Raw genomic sequence first — 16,730 nt, forward strand, 5'->3', positions numbered from 1 at the left:
GGTGCTCTCTGCATAGAGGTGGTGGCCAGAACCCCAAAACTTTCCTCAGAAAGGGGCTTTGGTTCAGCACTGACGCTCCAACCTGTCCTTGGTGGAAGCCTCGATGGTACAAGGTGGTACACCATGAAAACGATGGGGAGAGAAGATATAAGGGCCCAGTTTTCTTTGTCATGAGAATCTTTTTTCAACTCTTACAACCATGGTTCAGGGCAGACTTGACTGCAAGATCCGTGTCAGGATGTGATTATTAAATTCTTATTAATTTGATCAGACTTGAGATTCCTGCCTCCAAGCATTTTTTTTTCTCATAATAACCCTATCCTTCCATGTTGTTCCTATTCTTCTTCTTCTTCTTTTTTTTAATAGCTAGGGTAACTTTAGCTTAGCTCAAGCAAATGCCCCAAACACATGGTTAGTAACTGAGTTTCAAACATATGTCCTTCTGATTCCAGAGTTTTTACTCTTTTTACCATACTCCCTGCCATTCATATTGCTCCATAAATGCCTCTCTAGGAAAGTAAATGAACCAGCATGATGGATGGAGATGTTTTGCATTGTCTATTGATCTGCCAGATTGGCTGATACTGAACTGTCCTTGGCCGTATTTGGCCATCAAGTTTATAGGTTAGAAAAAATGTCTTCTTGAATGTGAGGACAGGACCGTGTCATCAACTCATCTGGCTATTAGCCTGATGGGAGGCCCCAGGCCCTGACTGTCTAAAAGTTGTGCCAAATTAGGTCATGTTAAAAAGGAGGTATCTAGAGTTCTGCTCTGTTTTATGCGACTTGGGATTAGAAATTTCCTAATTAATAGCCCATTCCTGCCAACTTGATTATAGGAGTTGTCCTGTGATAAGAGCACCAGGGAACCATTAACAGCCTGGAATCAATATCGAGCTTTTCCAACTTGGGCTAGAGATGTCTCCTGAAAGTAAAATCAAAGCTTGACAGTAGATCATGAAATGTTACAGATATTCCTAAACTGTTCTTAACCATTCTATCAGTTGAGTGGTAGTGACAACAGCAAGGTCCCTAAGACAGAAGTGTCTCTGTATTAGGTTCAAGCCTGTCTCTCCTCAGACATTCTATTTGATTATAAACTCCAAACTGCCATTTACTGGGAAGAAGCTGGGATAGGGTCCCCAAGAGGCCCCCAGCAGGCAGATGGCTCTGTAATTTGGAGGAGAGGGAGTGTTACCTTTGTTGTGTACTGGACAGGCTACAGTCTGAGCCTGTCCCATGAATGAAGATCAGTCAGTCACTTTGCAGGGAGTCCAGAACATCACTCAGAATAGAATGTAAATAATTCTGGAGGGAAGGGAGCATCTTGCCAGGAGCCTCTGCATCTGAAGGCAATTATTCAGAACTCTAATAATGCAGAGGTTACTCCATCCCAGGTGGGGAAAATGGGGAAATTCCCAGGACCATGACTAGGGAACACACAGCTCACTCAGGCAGAAGCAAGAACACGTGCCTCTCCACCTCTCTGCTTAAAACCACGAGTGACCAGGTCTGGGTGCCTACTGGTCTGGATGGCTAGGTTCAGGCCCCTCCCTTAAGCCTTCAGTAGAGAAAGAAAGAAAGGAAGGAAGGAAGGAAGGAAGGAAGGAAGGAAGGAAGGAAGGAAGGAAGGAAGGAGGAAAGAAAAGTGCCCTCTGAAAGTATTTACATTGTCTGAATTTCTGTGTTCTTTATTGGCTTCTATTTGGTATGCAGGCTTCAAACTCTGCTGAGTGTTTTGTTTTTGTTTTTAATTTCAAGATGCCTTTGTCAAAACCAAGAATCCTGTAGCCAGTTCTCTAGTTCCAACAGGGGTGATAGATTGAATTCTCTGGTGTTTGGCTAATGAGCCAGGGGATATGTAGCCCCCTCAGAACCCCTGGAGCTGTGTGTCCCAGGTCCTGGGTCCAAAGTCAACCCCATCCAGGTCCACTTTGGCCTCCTGGTCACCCAGGGCTCACGTGGTAATGAGCAGAAGTCACCCACAGGAGCCTTTGGCTCCTTTCTGCTCCCATGTGATCAGTCTGATTGTCTTTCCAATCATTCACTTCTTTGAGGTAGAGTGAGCGTTAGGATTAGGGCTAGAGGGCACCCCCTCCTCTCCCTAATCCTAAAGAATGAAGCTTTCTGTTTCCTCTCCTTCTCTCTGCCTCATTACTCAGTCCTTCTCTTTGTCTGTCATTCCATTTCTCCTCTCTCTCTGTCTCTAACACACACACAGACACAGACACATCCGACCACTGTTTGTTGTCCTGTGCAGAACTTGGTCCCCTCCAGTCATGCCCAGCAGCCACTGGTCTTCTTCATAGGAGGCAGCAGCTGTGTCTCTAGCCTGTAGGACAGAGGTGGGTGCCCCTTGGCCAGGAGACTGTAATGCCTAGCAACCTCACCGATGTGAAGGCCTGTCTGCTGAATCCCCCTGAGGCCCCATGGTGACTCTCCCCTGCATGCTGGGTGTTCTCTGAGCTCACATCAGCCCAGTGTCCGGGCTGTATGCTGGGTCAGCTGAGGCTCCCTGAGCCACACCAGCTCCTCCCTGCAGGGCACCATCATATTGCCCAACCTGGCCTCTGTGCTCTATGACCCTGAGTGTTGGGAGACCCCCCAACAGTTCAACCCTGGCCACTTCCTGGACAAGGATGGAAACTTCCTGGTCAATGAAGCCTTCCTACCATTCTCTGCAGGTACTGGGCGCAGCACTGGGTGAGGGTGGTGGGTGGTGGGTGTGACAGGACAGGTGCCATCCTCTGACCTTTCCTTCTGCTTCCAGGGCATAGGGTGTGCCTAGGGGACCAGTTGGCTCGGATGGAGCTTTCTCTGATGTTTGCCACCCTCCTCAGGACCTTTCAGTTCCAACTGCCAGAGGGGAGCCCAGGGCTCAGGCTGGATTACGTCTTTAGGGGCACTCGGCAGCCCCAGCCCCAGAAGATCTGTGCCGTGCCTCGTCTGAGCTGCCCCAACACAGGTCCTAGAGAGGAGGGCTTGTAGCCAGCAGGAGTCTGGAGACTGTCTTCCACAAAGTCCTTCCTCAGTCTCTCTTGGCTCCTGCAAATTTGAAGAGCAGCTCAGCTGCCCATGGTTCCCCCTAACACAAGCTCTGACGAGTGACATTGAAGAGTAGACTTATTAAGGATTCTACAGAGGTGTCTCAGTTTTGGTAGCTCAGTTCCTGTTAGTTATACCCTGGCAGGGAAGTATTTTATAAGATTAGTTAAGAGGTTTGACCTTGAATCATTTCACAAGATTAATTTGAGGAGTCAAGCCTCACAGGGTAGCGGCTAAGTAGGTTCAGAAGGAGAGGCATTTGAGAAAAACTATAAATACAATGAAGAATGCATCCAAATACTGATGCTGGCACCTGATAGCCCCAAACTGGGCAACTTATTTTCTGTCCTCTCCTGCCCTCTTCCGACCAGAGGGGAGAAGTACAGTTTCTTGCAGACATGGGAACTGATCTCCCCTACTCTCTTTAACAGGCAAAACCAGCAACCTAAGATGTCCCAAGTTTTAAAACACTGTGTCTCCAGACAAGTCTTGCTTATTAAAAAACAACTTGTATTAAGGAAATTCAAGTTAAAATCAAATGAGATACCATATACACCTATTAGAATTACTAAAAACAAAGCCCTGAGAATCCCAAGTACTAGAAATCTGCACACTGCTGATGGGAATGTAAAATGGTACAACCACATGGGAAAACAGTTTGGCAATTCCTGGTACAATTAAACATGATTTCATACAACCCAGCTGTCTCACTCCTAGATATTTAACCAAAAGAAATGTAAATCTACGTTCACCACAAAACATAATATATGATTCCATTTCTATGATAGTCTTGAAATGGTAAAGCTATAGGACACAAAATATAAGTGGCTGGCGAGGTCCGGGAGTAGGGTTACGGGCTCACTATAAAGGGATACGAGGGAACTTTCTGGAGTGATGGAAATATTCTGTATCTTGATTGTGGTGATGGTTACAAAATTATGTGTTTGTCAAAAATCATGGAACTGTACACTTAAAAGGATGACTGTTATTGTGTATAAGTCATATCTCAATAAATCTGACCTCTAAGAACGAACTGTCTTACCTTTTTCCTTTGAGTTACTTAAAAGATGCACCTATGGATTGTAAATAAAAAGAACAAAGAGTGGCACTCCTCATCCTTTTCTATAAAGGGTTAAGTCACAATCCACTTAACAGGGGTTAGTGCAGTCACCCAGAACAGTGCAACCTGAGGGGGATTCAGGATGGAAAAAACAGGACTGAGCTTCTGTGTTTTGGATATTAGGGCCCCTAGATAGTTAAGATGCATTTCTAAGGAAGAATTTCAATGACCCAGATTCTTGCATCTTCCCATACATAGATAAGCACTAAAATCATTAACTTGAGATATCTGGTCTTTGTGATTAGCAGTAATCTTTTTATGCTTGACTACATGTATTTTCCACCAAAAAAATCATTACATACTGGCTCCTCCCCTACTCCTTTGGAGCAGTTCCTCAGGGCCACTTGAGAGGCTGTCTCCTGGGTTATAGTCCTCAGTAAGATCCCTAAAGAAAACTGAAACTCAGTGCTCTTAAGTTGTCTGTTTTTTCAGCGGACAGAATAAATCAATGTTTCTGATTCATAGAACATCAGTTATCCCTATGATGAAATAAAATTCATATTTTATGGCAAGACAAGAAAAAATTTAAATGTAAAATTTTTCTTTGCCCATTTGGGCCTCCTCCCTCCCCTTTAATGTCTGTTGTGCATCTGCATGAACTAGACCTCCTTAGGGGATAACCTTCCTTCTTAATCTCATAGGGGGCCATGATGACACACAATCCACTTCGCTTAGTACATGCAGAACTGGACTGTGTAAACTGTCAATAATATGTCATTTGACGTATAACCCTTTGTTTCAAAAACTTATATAACTGTCCTTTGACCTCTAACAGCTGGGATAGTCCTCAGAGCTTTCTGACTTTCAGGTTGGCTGGAGAGCTATTATGTACTGAGTGCCAACAATGTACACCTGAGTGCCTGACACATACAAAGTCATTTAATCATCAAAACAACAAGGTAGAAATTATCTAAATTTATAGAAATAGGAATCAAAGTGTCAGAATACCAGTAAGCCTCAGTTTTCTCACCTGCAAAGTGGGGATAATAATGCTAACTCATTTGGTTGATATTAAGATTAAATTAAATGTGATCATGCATGCAAAATACCCATCAGAGTACCTGGGACATAATTAGTGCACAATAAATGGCAAGTAATAATAAATACTCCTGTGCCTGGATGATAGGCAGCAACCCCCCCCCCCCCACCACCACAGATCCTTCCTGCTCATCCTGAACCCTGGCTGCCCTCTAAGGACTCTGCTTCTCCTACAGCTTTTGAGTGGAAGCTGCTTGTTCTCCCTGTGTCAGTTCAGGCTGTGACCAGAAACAGCATCCTCACTCAAACTGACCGATGAGGAGAGCTTAATAACAGAACATAGAAGCCAACCCATGTGGAACACGGAGGAAGGGAGTAGGTGGAGTAAGTGTCTTTCTCCTCTCATGCTCCAGTCTTCTGTTGGTGACTGCAATTGCCTGAGTCCAGCTAAAGCCAGAGGGCAGGGGAGCCCTTGGATGTGGTCCATGAAGGTCAGTCTCGAGGGGCCTGGGGCAGCAGACAAGAGTGATCTGGAGAGGCAGACAGAGAACATCCAGCACATCCCAAAGCTCAGATTCCTTGGGTTCTGGACCACATCCTCCTCATGCCCTAATGATCCTTTCAGACTACTTGTCCGCAGACCCCCTGGACATGTATTTTTCCTCTGTTGACACTCTGCCCTCTATCTCTAGCTCTGCTTCAAGACTGTTAACCTTCCAGTCACTGCCTCTCTTTCAATGACGTCTCAGGATTTCACTCCAAGTCCTGCTGTCATCCTGGTGACCCCAATGTGATGGTATTTTGAGGTAGAGCATTTGGGAGATAATTAGGTATAAATGAGGTCATGAGGGTAGAGTCCCCATGATGGAATTAGTGCCCTTATAAGAAGAGACACCAGAGAGCTTGCTGTCCCTCTCAGCTGTGTGAGGACAAAGCAGGAAGTCAGCCATCTGCAACCAGAAAGACAGCTTTCATCATAACTTGATCATGCTGGTGCCTTGATCTCAGAGTTCCAGCCTCCAGAACTCTGAGAAGTAAATTTTTGTTGTTTAAGCCACTCAGTTTATAGTATTTTCTTATGGCTGCCCATGTAGACTAAGATGCAAGGCTATAAACAAATCTGCTCCTTTGCTTTGGAGGAAAATGCCTTTATCTCAAGGTTGTTTACTTGCTTACTGCCTACTATTAAAAACAAGCAAAATTCAACTGAGTAAATTTGAAGATATCAATTAGATCTTTATTTAATGGATTGTGAATCAGGCAGCATCCCATCTTAGCAGCTAGGAAGGAGTGTTCAGTAGCTGTACAAAGTGGAAGGTTTTTATAGGCAGAAGGAGGAGGAAAAAGGAAGTTTCTAGCAAAGGAGTGGATTGTTTCAGGCAAGGTCACCTTCATTTGGGGGAAGGTATGGGGCTGTCAGGCAGCTTACCTGACTAGTACTGACCAGGTAATTCCAGATTCACTGGTTAAAGGTCACATTTCCTGGGAAAGGCTGAAACTGCAATTAGGGTAGGTATTAAGTCTTGTTTTGCTGACGTGGGCCTAGCACAATTGACTCCATTTTGGCCCTCTTGTTTCTTTCCTAACACTGTTAAAGTGGTGGATACCCCAAGCTCAGTGTTCTTCAGCTGAGATGCAGATCCACTGCATGGTCAGTATCCATCTAGCCCATGGCATTGCCTCTGGAGGACTTGGAGAACAAAGGGAGCCCCTGCAAACATGATGCATGTGATGCTTCTTGTGCTGTGGGTAATGAAGACTTTTGTCTCTAACCCAGGAGTCTCCTATTTTCTGCCAGCTTTCAAACTTATTAGCTTGCAAATAGGGTAAAATCAAATCCCAGAACAGACACTTATGACAAAGCCAAAGTTAATATATTTTAGTTTCTCCAAGAAGTCATGCCCTGGAAGACATCACAAATGCTATGCTCTCTACCTAGAACATTTTGGCCCTTCTCTTCTCCTGGTAACCTCCATCATTTTCTCTGGGAAGCCTTTCCCCTTACCTCCCATTCCTTATCCCTTGTCTGCATTATTTCTCCTCCTCTAAACCCCCAGAGAGCCTTCAGCTTCTCCCAGTGTTTTGTAATTGCCTTAGTTTACTTGGGCCATCCTCCTCCAGTAGGATAGGATCTCTGTGAGGTCAGAGATAGTGTCTTTTAAAATACATCCCAGATCTAGTACATTGCCTGGCATACTGCAGGTGCTTATTAAGTATTTATGGAATGAATACAGTGCTGTTATAGTGATTTAAATAAAGCAGTATAAAAACACAGATGAAGGTCATCTAAATCAGAGTGAAGGTCTAAGAGGAAGGCCTTAAAGGAAACCAAAATATTTCACCTCAAATATGCCTCTTTGACATAAAAGTTGTTTTGAGCTGAAGGCAACAATAAATGAAGATAAAGCTCCCCCTTTTCTTTCTAAAGGCAGGAAACAAGTGTTTCCTTTCATGGAGACAGACTTTTACCAGCCCAGAGAGTAGAGATCAGTGTGGAAGGAAAATCAAAATGGAGTCAGTATTGCTAAGAGAGCTCTTTAAAATGAAGCAGAGAGGTCATTGAAGAAGTGTGATATGTGCATCTCTGGATGGAATCTGATCTTTTTCTGCATTTATTGCTTCTTAACTGCCTTCAGCTCTGGATGCTTTGTCTTAACACCACCATCCAGAACATCTGCCCCAGTGTTCCAGAAACTCAAGATAATTATCCAACTCTTACCGTAAAATAACTCATGGAAGAGCTCATCTACTTATTGGACCCTTATCCTAAAATAACTGGTGAGTGCCTATCCTTTAAGGACAAATATTTCCTTTCTTGCCTTTGGGTCAATCATAATTCCTGAACAACCAAGGCTTTTGCCTTTATAAGCCTCTGAATCTTTCTGTTCCCTGAACACTTTTTTGGTTTTATATAAATTTGTGTCTCCCAAATTGCAGTTTTTAAGAACCCAAATAAAGCTCTTTGTTTTTTGTAGCCTCAGTACTATTACTTGTTATTAATAATTATTAATTAATCATTAATATTATTCGACAAGAGGCACCGGTGCAATCTGCAAACCAATCTTGTTAACCTAACCCTTATCTTCCTACTTAAGTAGGAAGATAAGGACCACCTTGTCCTCTTTGGACTACCCTTAGCCTAAGCCCCACTGTCTTGTCAATTCTTCACAAATTCTATTTTCTTTGTCAAAAACGTATAAAACTTCCTGTTCTGTCACTTGTTTGGACTTCATTCTCTCGAGAAGACTCCCATGTACATGTATTACTTCAATAAAATTTGGGTGCTTTTCTCCTGTTATTTCGTCTTTGTCAGTTTAAATTTCAGACCTAGCCAGCGACCCTAAGGGAATGGAGGAGAAGTTTTTCCTCTCCAATAGCCTCCTGGAAGAGGTGACAATAAGGTTGGTTTGAAGGACAAATTGGTTAGGTAGGGAGAGAAGGGAAAGGTGTTTCAGGCAGTCAGGATGGTGTAAGAACTGGGGAGAAGTAAGGACTGGCAAAATAGTGCCTTTCAGAAACTGTGGATAATTCAGCATGGGAGTTGGGATCAGAGGGTGGAGTGGCAGGAAATAAAGCTGACTGCCAAGTAGGCAACAGCTGAATCTTGATGTTTGAATTTTATCTAGAATCCAGACTTTCAAGTCAGGCTTGAACTTTCTTTTAAACCTATGAGGCACATCCTCTTCAGTGTATCATAATTTGAAATAGTGAGATGTAGAAAAGAGAGTAGTAATTTAAAACTTGGGTGGCAACATTGGCTCCTCCACTCATTTCTCTCTAAGTTTCTGAGCCACTGTAAAACAGTGATATCTACTTTGTATTTTGCGAGGATTAAATGCAATAATTTAGGTAAAGTGCCTGGTACACGGCATCACTCAATGAATACTAGTTTTCCCTCCTCTTTTTCCTCTATGTCTCGTCCACGTCGGGTGGAGGTCGTGAGCTCGCCCACGCCCCTCCCGTGTCCAGGTTGGACAGGCCGGGGAGAACCGCTGGTTCTTGTGCCTCCGGTTGGTAGCACCTGGACTGGGCCTCACGGGGGCGCTCTAGGCTGCTCTTCGGTGCTCTATGGTTCTTCCTTCGCCCCGGAAGTGGTTCTTGGCCGGGGTTAGTAAGGTCGGGCCATGGTTGGGCCGAGGTTGGGAAGATGGCGTGGCGAGGCTGGGCGCAGAGAGGTTGGGGCTGCGGCCAGGCATGGGCTCAGCCGGCGGGCAGCCACAGCTGCGAGGAGCTCACTGCGGCTCTGGCCCCGCCGAGGCTGCTGGGGCGCAGGTAATGACCACGGCTCCGGGCTTCTTGCTTTCCGTGCCCTCGGCTCCGGCCGCGCATCCTCAGGGGCGGAGGTTGTGCGGGCCTCCCGTGCTGTCCCCAGCTCTCCCTCTCTCCACACCCATCCCATCTCTCTCCCTCCGTCCCCCTTTCCCCTCACCTCCGTCCAGTCCTCTCTTTTCGCCGCGCCACCCTGCCCCGGGTGCATAGTGACCAGCCCTGGCCAGCTCTCCGTGAGCCCGCGCTGGCCCCTCTCCCTTTGGGAGGGACCGTCCGGAAAGGAGAACTTATCTGAGAGCTAATTACACACCACGCCTCATAATCCCGCGAGCGAGTGTAACAGCCCAGCTAGTAGTATGGCAGGGCTGAGATTTTATTCTCTGTCAGTCTATAAAACCTTTGTTTTGTAACAAGTCATCTCCTTTAGCGTTTAGAGAACCTCATAAAGGAAGACGGAGTCAGAGGCGGGCTTTACCTCTTGCAAAGTTGTAGGAGAGGCTTTTCTGTTAAAGAGTTGAGACAGTGGAGTATTTGCTTTCCAGATAGCTTGGAAAGAAAACTACTCGACTCTTCCCGAGTAGAAACTGTGAAGAGTATGGTCTATCCGTATTTGCTGCTTTTGCATTAGAATAATTCAACTCTAAATTGAGAGAAGAGAGAAATCCCTAAACTAAGATTCTAATGTGTGTTTGGCTCTGAATTTTCTTCCTGTTCTTTGATTGAGAGTTTCAGCTTTCCCAGTTTCTGACTTGGTTGGTGAGTGCCTGGAATCCACATGATTGATGGTAGCAAGGAAAATGAAGTGTTTATCAGCACGCGCGCTAGGCAGTGGAAAATAATTGAGGCTCCAATATGGCGGAGTCATTGCTTTATTTAAAAATCACCTGGAGTATTGGTAGACTGTTATTTCGCAGGCCCTTCCCCTATCCTGTAAGAAGGAGAGGGTGGGGAAGAGTGGAAGAACCTGTAGTTATAAACATGCACCGAAGTGAGTAGATCAGGGATTTGTGGAAAACTGGCTTACATTGTACCTTAACTTCATAATCCACTGAAACATGCAGCCTCAGGCACTCATCTTAAACTCCCGAGGAGATGGAGAATGAAGAGGTGGGGTAGTGGTGGTGGTACATTTTAGTGGTCCTGATTACCATTCTTTACTACAAATCCCACTCGAAATTGCATGGGGAAGAAAAGTGAATATGGGTATAAGGAAAAAACACGTGTTAAATACTAAAGCTATGTTAGGAAGGGAAAGGAAAACAACCTAATTAATGAGGTATCTTGGTAAAAATTGGAGACCATTTGAAAAAACTGAAATACATATGATGTTGAAGATTGGCATCAAAATTTTTTAAAGTTTGTCATTTATATGTGAAGTTTGAAATGGATATTTTTGTGGTGGCATTTAAAAATACGCCATTGTAGGTAAGCCTGAAAAATAATGTATACGTACTGTCTCTGGAAATAAGCATGAATTTCCTTATATACAACTTTATTAGGTCTGCTGTCATTTCTAGTGGTCCTAAAACTAGTATGCAGAGAAATGAAGTCAGGGATATGGTTAAAAAGCAGAGGTCTAGGCTCAGTCTTTGTGATTTTGGTGAAATAGGCCTGAAGTGTGGCTGGGAATTTGCTTTTTTTTTTAAACATTTAAAAATTAAAAAAAATTTTTGTTAATGGAGTTGCTGGGGATTGAACTCAGGACCTCATGCATACTGAGCATGCTCTCTACCACTAAGCTGTACCCCACCTCCCTGCTTTTTTTCCTTTTAACCAGAACTACAGGTGGTGATGTTCTGCAAAATTTCCACCCACTATAGTAGGCCCAAGGCAGCCAGCCAGTCAAGAATGGTTTCTACGTTTTTAAAGGGTTGCAAAGTGAAATAGTATGTGACAAAGATTTAAGTTGTTCTTCACAAGGCTACACTACTTATTGTCTGACCCTTTATAGAGGAAGAAAATCTCACTTAGGGTCTTTAGAGACCTTACCATTATCAAACTTGTGGCAACTCTTCTGAAAAATGGTTTAGGCTTGAAAGAAACCTACGCAATTTGTCAGTTGCATGGAACTATCTAAGAGAAGAAAGTAGATAATTGTAGCGCTTTCGTAGAGCTTAAATTTTTTTACATTGGGATGTCAGTCTTAATATATATTTAGGTGAAATGCTTGACAAATTAGTAAATCAGGTGTATTCAATTATTTCCTCTGTTTAATTCACCATCTGTTAACTTGAGATGGGTTTGAAGGACATAACTTTGGCATGCAAGAGTTTACATAGAATTCTCTCTTCCCTAAATACAACTATTTTCTTTAAAGTGGGATGAATCTATTGTGTATACACTTGAACACATCTCATCTCCATTTGTACACTAGGCCATTTGTACTCAATTTATTCACACAAATCTTTAGTAACATAGACATTAATGCTGACTCGTACATGTATCTAAGTGGCATTCTTTATCCTCACACTGTTGAAAACAATTCACGAGACTGTTAACCTCACTCACCATTAAGGCAACAAACATATAGATATGACTTTTTCTATTTAATGGTTATGGGATGTTATTAAATAGAACCATAACAGTTGTGTGGTTAGTGGTAACTCAAGCATTCATGACATATTCCCACTTTGAGCATTTTGGACTGCTTTCACAAATCACTAGTTATTGGCAGGTGGATCAAAGCAGAGAGCAAAAAGTCTGTCTTCATGAGTCAGTATATATCTCTAGTGACCTTCTCCCATCCCACCCCCCCATTCATTTTATTGTGTTGTTTCACTTTGTTTTCCAAACTTATTTCAGGTCTTTTATTTTTCCAACTTACATAACCATCTGAACAGTTAGAGCTTAAAAACCTAAACCTTTAAATATGATCTCAAACATTTGCAATTAAAGACATTTATCTTGCTTTCCCTGGTTGGTTTTGCATTTTAAGAAACATGAAAGTTCTGTTACCGGGAAAAGGGAAATAAGAATTACCTCAGTTCTTAGTCACCAGGAAAAAAAAGAATTTTTGACGAGAGACAAAAAGCGTGATATAAGCAAAATTTTTATTAGTGAAGTAAAAATATAGTGAAAGTACACTCCCGAGAATTGGGAGCGGGCCAATCCAAGAGAGGAAAAACGGCGCCTTTCCTTTATTTTTCCTGTTTTTATATCCTGGTTTCATGATTGATTGATTGACAACTCAGGTTCCCTGCACTCTGGCATGTCCATCCCCTTTTGGGCAGGTTCATTGGGTCAGGCTATACCAGGTACCCCTCCCATGTGCATCTGCAGCGCTTTGATTTTTAACTGGCTTCTTTTTCTGGCCCTCATTTAGAAAAAATAAAAATTTCTGGAGTCTTTTCCTGAATGCAGACACACTGCCATTTTCTGGGTTGTTCCTTTCCCCTTCCTCTCCCCCCTGCCCAGTGCTCATTTCTGTCTGAACTACCTAACATCTCCCCAAGGACAGAGAATGTACTTTGTCATATAATGTGTGATGAAGTACTTATTACATCTAAAAGCATCCTTGTACCAACAGAAAACCCAGTTCTTAACTGACCTAAGCAAATATGGAAATTTACTGTCTTAGGCTATTAAAAAGTTGAGAGGTGGGACTAGCTTCTTGTGAGGCCAGGTCTCGTGTTCCAGTTTGTCACCAGGACTCCATTTTCCATTACTTGGTTCTGCTTCCTAAATGTTGGCTTTATTCTCTCAGTATGCGATCTCCTCATTGTTGTAAGATGGCTGTCAGCATCTCTTGATTCTGTATACTTCTAGGTTCAAATCCAGCAGAAGAAATTCTCTTTCCCAATATTACAAATAAAACCTTGAAATTGAATTTCACTGAACTATTGGCCTGACTTGGGACACGTGTCCATCTTCGAACCCCTTGAAAGTTGCCAGGGGATGGATTGTGTAGGTTGGCTTAAGCCTGTCAGTAGTCGCTTGATGTGTCTCTCCAAACCAAATGGCTGGAAACTCCAGGGTGCTCTTAGGAGAGGGAGGAGGACGTGGATGCTGGGAATGAGCCAGAAATGCTCACTGTCAGTCCTAGTGAAACTTTTGTATTGGAACTCTTTGTTTTTTAACAAATTCTATTTTTTGAATCCTAGTTGGATTGGATTAACCTGTAGATAACCATTGTAATTTAAGTAGAAATGTTGTTGGAAGATTGGGAGAATAGGTTTTAGCTCCTTACTATTCAAAGTAGTTCATGAACCAGCAGTTTAGGACAGGGTTTGCCAAACTTATTTTGTAAAAGGCTAGATGGAGAATAGGGCTATATAGGTCTCTGTCAGATACTCTTTTAAACAACTCTTTAAAAATGCAAAAAGTATCCTTAAGCTGGAGGGCCAAATTCAGTCTGCAGGCCAGAGTTTGTCAGTCTTTAATTTTAGAAATGGTTTAGAAATGCGGACTTTCAGACTTACCCACCCCAAACCTACTGAGTTAGAAGCTTAGTTTAACAAGATCCCCAGGTGAAATGTATATAGACAATGTGTTCCACCCACACCTGGGATAAATCTCAACCCTCCTGCACGTGAGTCACCTGGGGAGCTTGTAAACCGATGCTTTAGTCCTACCCATGGACATTCTAATTTAATTGACTCATTGTGGAGCCATGGTATAGTTTGTTAAGAGCTCACCAGGCAATTCTAATGTGTAGTATAGGAAAGGAAAGGTTGTTTTCCGTTTACCAAGCTTAGGTTCATTGGCTGGAGGGGCCTTGTCAGTTAGACTAACAAAACACAGATCAGTAGGAGGAAAACAAACAAGTTTATGAACACACATGGGCGGACCCAGTGGTGAGTAACCCAGAGGGATGTTTGAGAACTTGGGCTTATATAGCAGTTTAACAAAAGAACAACAAAGTTTTAGAGAAATGACAAGACAAAGGAAGAGGACTTTAAGTTTCTAGAGCAGCAAATTGTGGGAAGGTCATGTATGAGGGAACTGATGGAAGATCAGCACTAGTTAGTAAAGTTTGTTATGTAGATTCCTCTGGTACTTTCTCTGGGCTCATAAGGGTCTAGCGTTGTCTCCTGATTAACTTCTGTTCTTCCTGGTAGAGAGGGGAGAGCAGGTACACCTTTGTAAGTGTATATACTGCTTTTAGGCAGATGGAGCAGGGCAGAGAGATTTTCTTATATCTACTGCTTCTCAGTTGCCTTCAGCTCAAAATAATCCCTATGCCAAAGGGATGTTTCAGGCTGGCATATTCTGCTACTCTTCAGGAGCCAGCATTGAGAATTGCTGTTCCAGACTAAGCTTTTGGAGTCATAACTCCCTTTGCCACAGCTAATGTGGTAGATAAAAAAAACATGGCCACAATTTGCAGCTCCTCTCATCCAGAGCTGGAATCTGTTTCCCTATTCCTTGAAATGGAGTTGGCCTTGTGACTTGGTTTGACCAGTAGCATGTGCAGAAGTAGTGTGTACGGTTTCAGAGTCTGGGTGTCAAGAGGCCTTGCAGCCTTAGCCTTTTTTCTCTTGGAACACTCCCATGGCCACTGTAGAAGCCCCTGCTAGACTAGATATTACTGAGAAGCTATCTGGCGAGAGGGCCAGCTGGCAACCAGTACTGAGGCTCTGGATATTGTTGTAAGACCATCATAGACTCTCCACTTCCAGTTGAGCAGCCAAATGACTGGCTGCATGAGTGACCCGAGGTAAGACCTGCCCAGCTGAGGGCAGCTAACTTACAGAATCATGAGAAATAATAAATTATGGTTTTAGGGCAACTAAGTTTGGGGGCATTTGTTACATAGTAGTATGTGAGACAACTGGGGAAGCTGCTGCCAGATCAGGATCTACTGACCCAAGTGAGTGCTGTGCTGCCTCCACCGTTATTTTCACTAGCAAAATTGATGCCTCGTGTCCCACCTTCTCACTAAGCTCAGTTCTGACTTCAGGTATTGTGCTGATATGTCTGATTAACAAGCCCTGATCACATCTAGAACCAAAAGGATACCCGGGAAATAGTTTTTAGCTTTCTAGTCCCTGCAGCATGTGAATGTACCCCAGGTAATCGGAATAGATGTTCAGTGAGCCAAGACACAGTACTGAATTCTATCCAACAAGTTCTGCAATTCCTAATATATATGTATACTCTTAACATATATATTCTGCATCTGAACTTAACTCTGGGGCCAATGTGTATAACATGTTCTTGGTGTCCTCAGCCCTACACTTCTGTTGAGATTCTCAGTGTAAGTATTATTCTGCTTCAAATATATATTCCCAGCCTGGTTTATTTGTATTCCTTTTTCAAGCATTGAGCTTCGGAATTTTAAATGAGTTGATGAGCTATAGAAGAAACAGTCTTTCATTAGAATCTATTGAGTACATATCCTGTAGTGTTAAGCTGTTGGAAATATAAAGGAATCACTTCCTTCATATTTCTTGGTCTAAAAAGAAAAAAAAATGCCAGAAACCAACACTGGGTTAAAACTTGTAACTCTTTACAAGGAAACATTTAAAGGAAACATATTCCCATTACATTGTTACATCTTTGGTTTTGGGCTCCAAATGGTATTAATTGTTATTTTATTTACTAGACCTAGCTGTAAATTCAGAATGTTTGATAAAAACCAAATCTAATTGCAAAGGATTAACATCTGCCACTTTAAAAGTGTTATCAGTTAGGAATGCCTTTGGCTGTAAATTAATTTATTGTTGGTTAAATAAATGAGAGGGTGTATTTATCGAGCATAAGATACTTGGAAGTAGGTAGCTACTGTCTTTGCTTAGTGGTTCAAAAAATGTCAAGGTTAGTATCTGAGTACCTTGGCCTTTCTCTTGGCATTCAAGATGACTGCCCCAGCTCTCGGCATTACTTCCTTTTTTAAGGCAAAAAGAAGGTGGGAAGGGTGTGGAATTAGTGATACCTCCACTTTTATCAGATAAGCAAAAACTTTCCAAGAGGCTTCTAAAATTTTTTCAAGTCTCATTTTGTCAGAACTCTGTGCTGTGGCTTCCCTGAGCCATAGGAGGGGCCAGAAAAGTTAAGATGTTTATCTTTCCTAGCCTCTGCAGGAAAAGCAGGCAACAGAAATAGATTTGGGATTAGCTCTTCAACAGTATTTGCTAACAGATATTCAAAAGACTGGTAACAAGCTCTGAAGGGAGTTCAGAGCTATTTAGTTTGAATAAGTGCTTTGCTTTCCAAAATAGATTTCATTGAAAAGGGTAGCATTTATTTGGAGGTATAAATTGTGGATTATTCAAAATTTCAAGGAAAATTACTTTATCACCATCATCCGTCCTCCCCGTGTGATGTCTGAGAAGTTGAACCCTGACATGGACTCAGAGTGTTGACTGAAAGAGCATTC

General features: G+C 42.8%; 1 protein-coding gene across 2 annotated transcripts in view; it reads left to right on the top strand.

The window, feature by feature from the left end:
* Nucleotides 1–9,248: 9,248 nt before the first annotated feature.
* PARL (presenilin associated rhomboid like) overlaps nt 9,249–16,730 on the top strand; it is a 41,863-nt gene continuing 34,381 nt past the window's right edge. For both annotated transcript variants that reach the window (XM_074367051.1, XM_074367053.1), the window contains exon 1: nt 9,249–9,415. In XM_074367051.1, the coding sequence (XP_074223152.1) occupies nt 9,291–9,415 (125 nt within the window). In that variant the 5' untranslated portion in view covers nt 9,249–9,290. The remainder of the gene's footprint in view (nt 9,416–16,730) is intronic.

Source organism: Camelus bactrianus, chromosome 1 (assembly GCF_048773025.1).
Source record: "Camelus bactrianus isolate YW-2024 breed Bactrian camel chromosome 1, ASM4877302v1, whole genome shotgun sequence".
NCBI classification, from domain to species: domain Eukaryota; kingdom Metazoa; phylum Chordata; class Mammalia; order Artiodactyla; family Camelidae; genus Camelus; species Camelus bactrianus.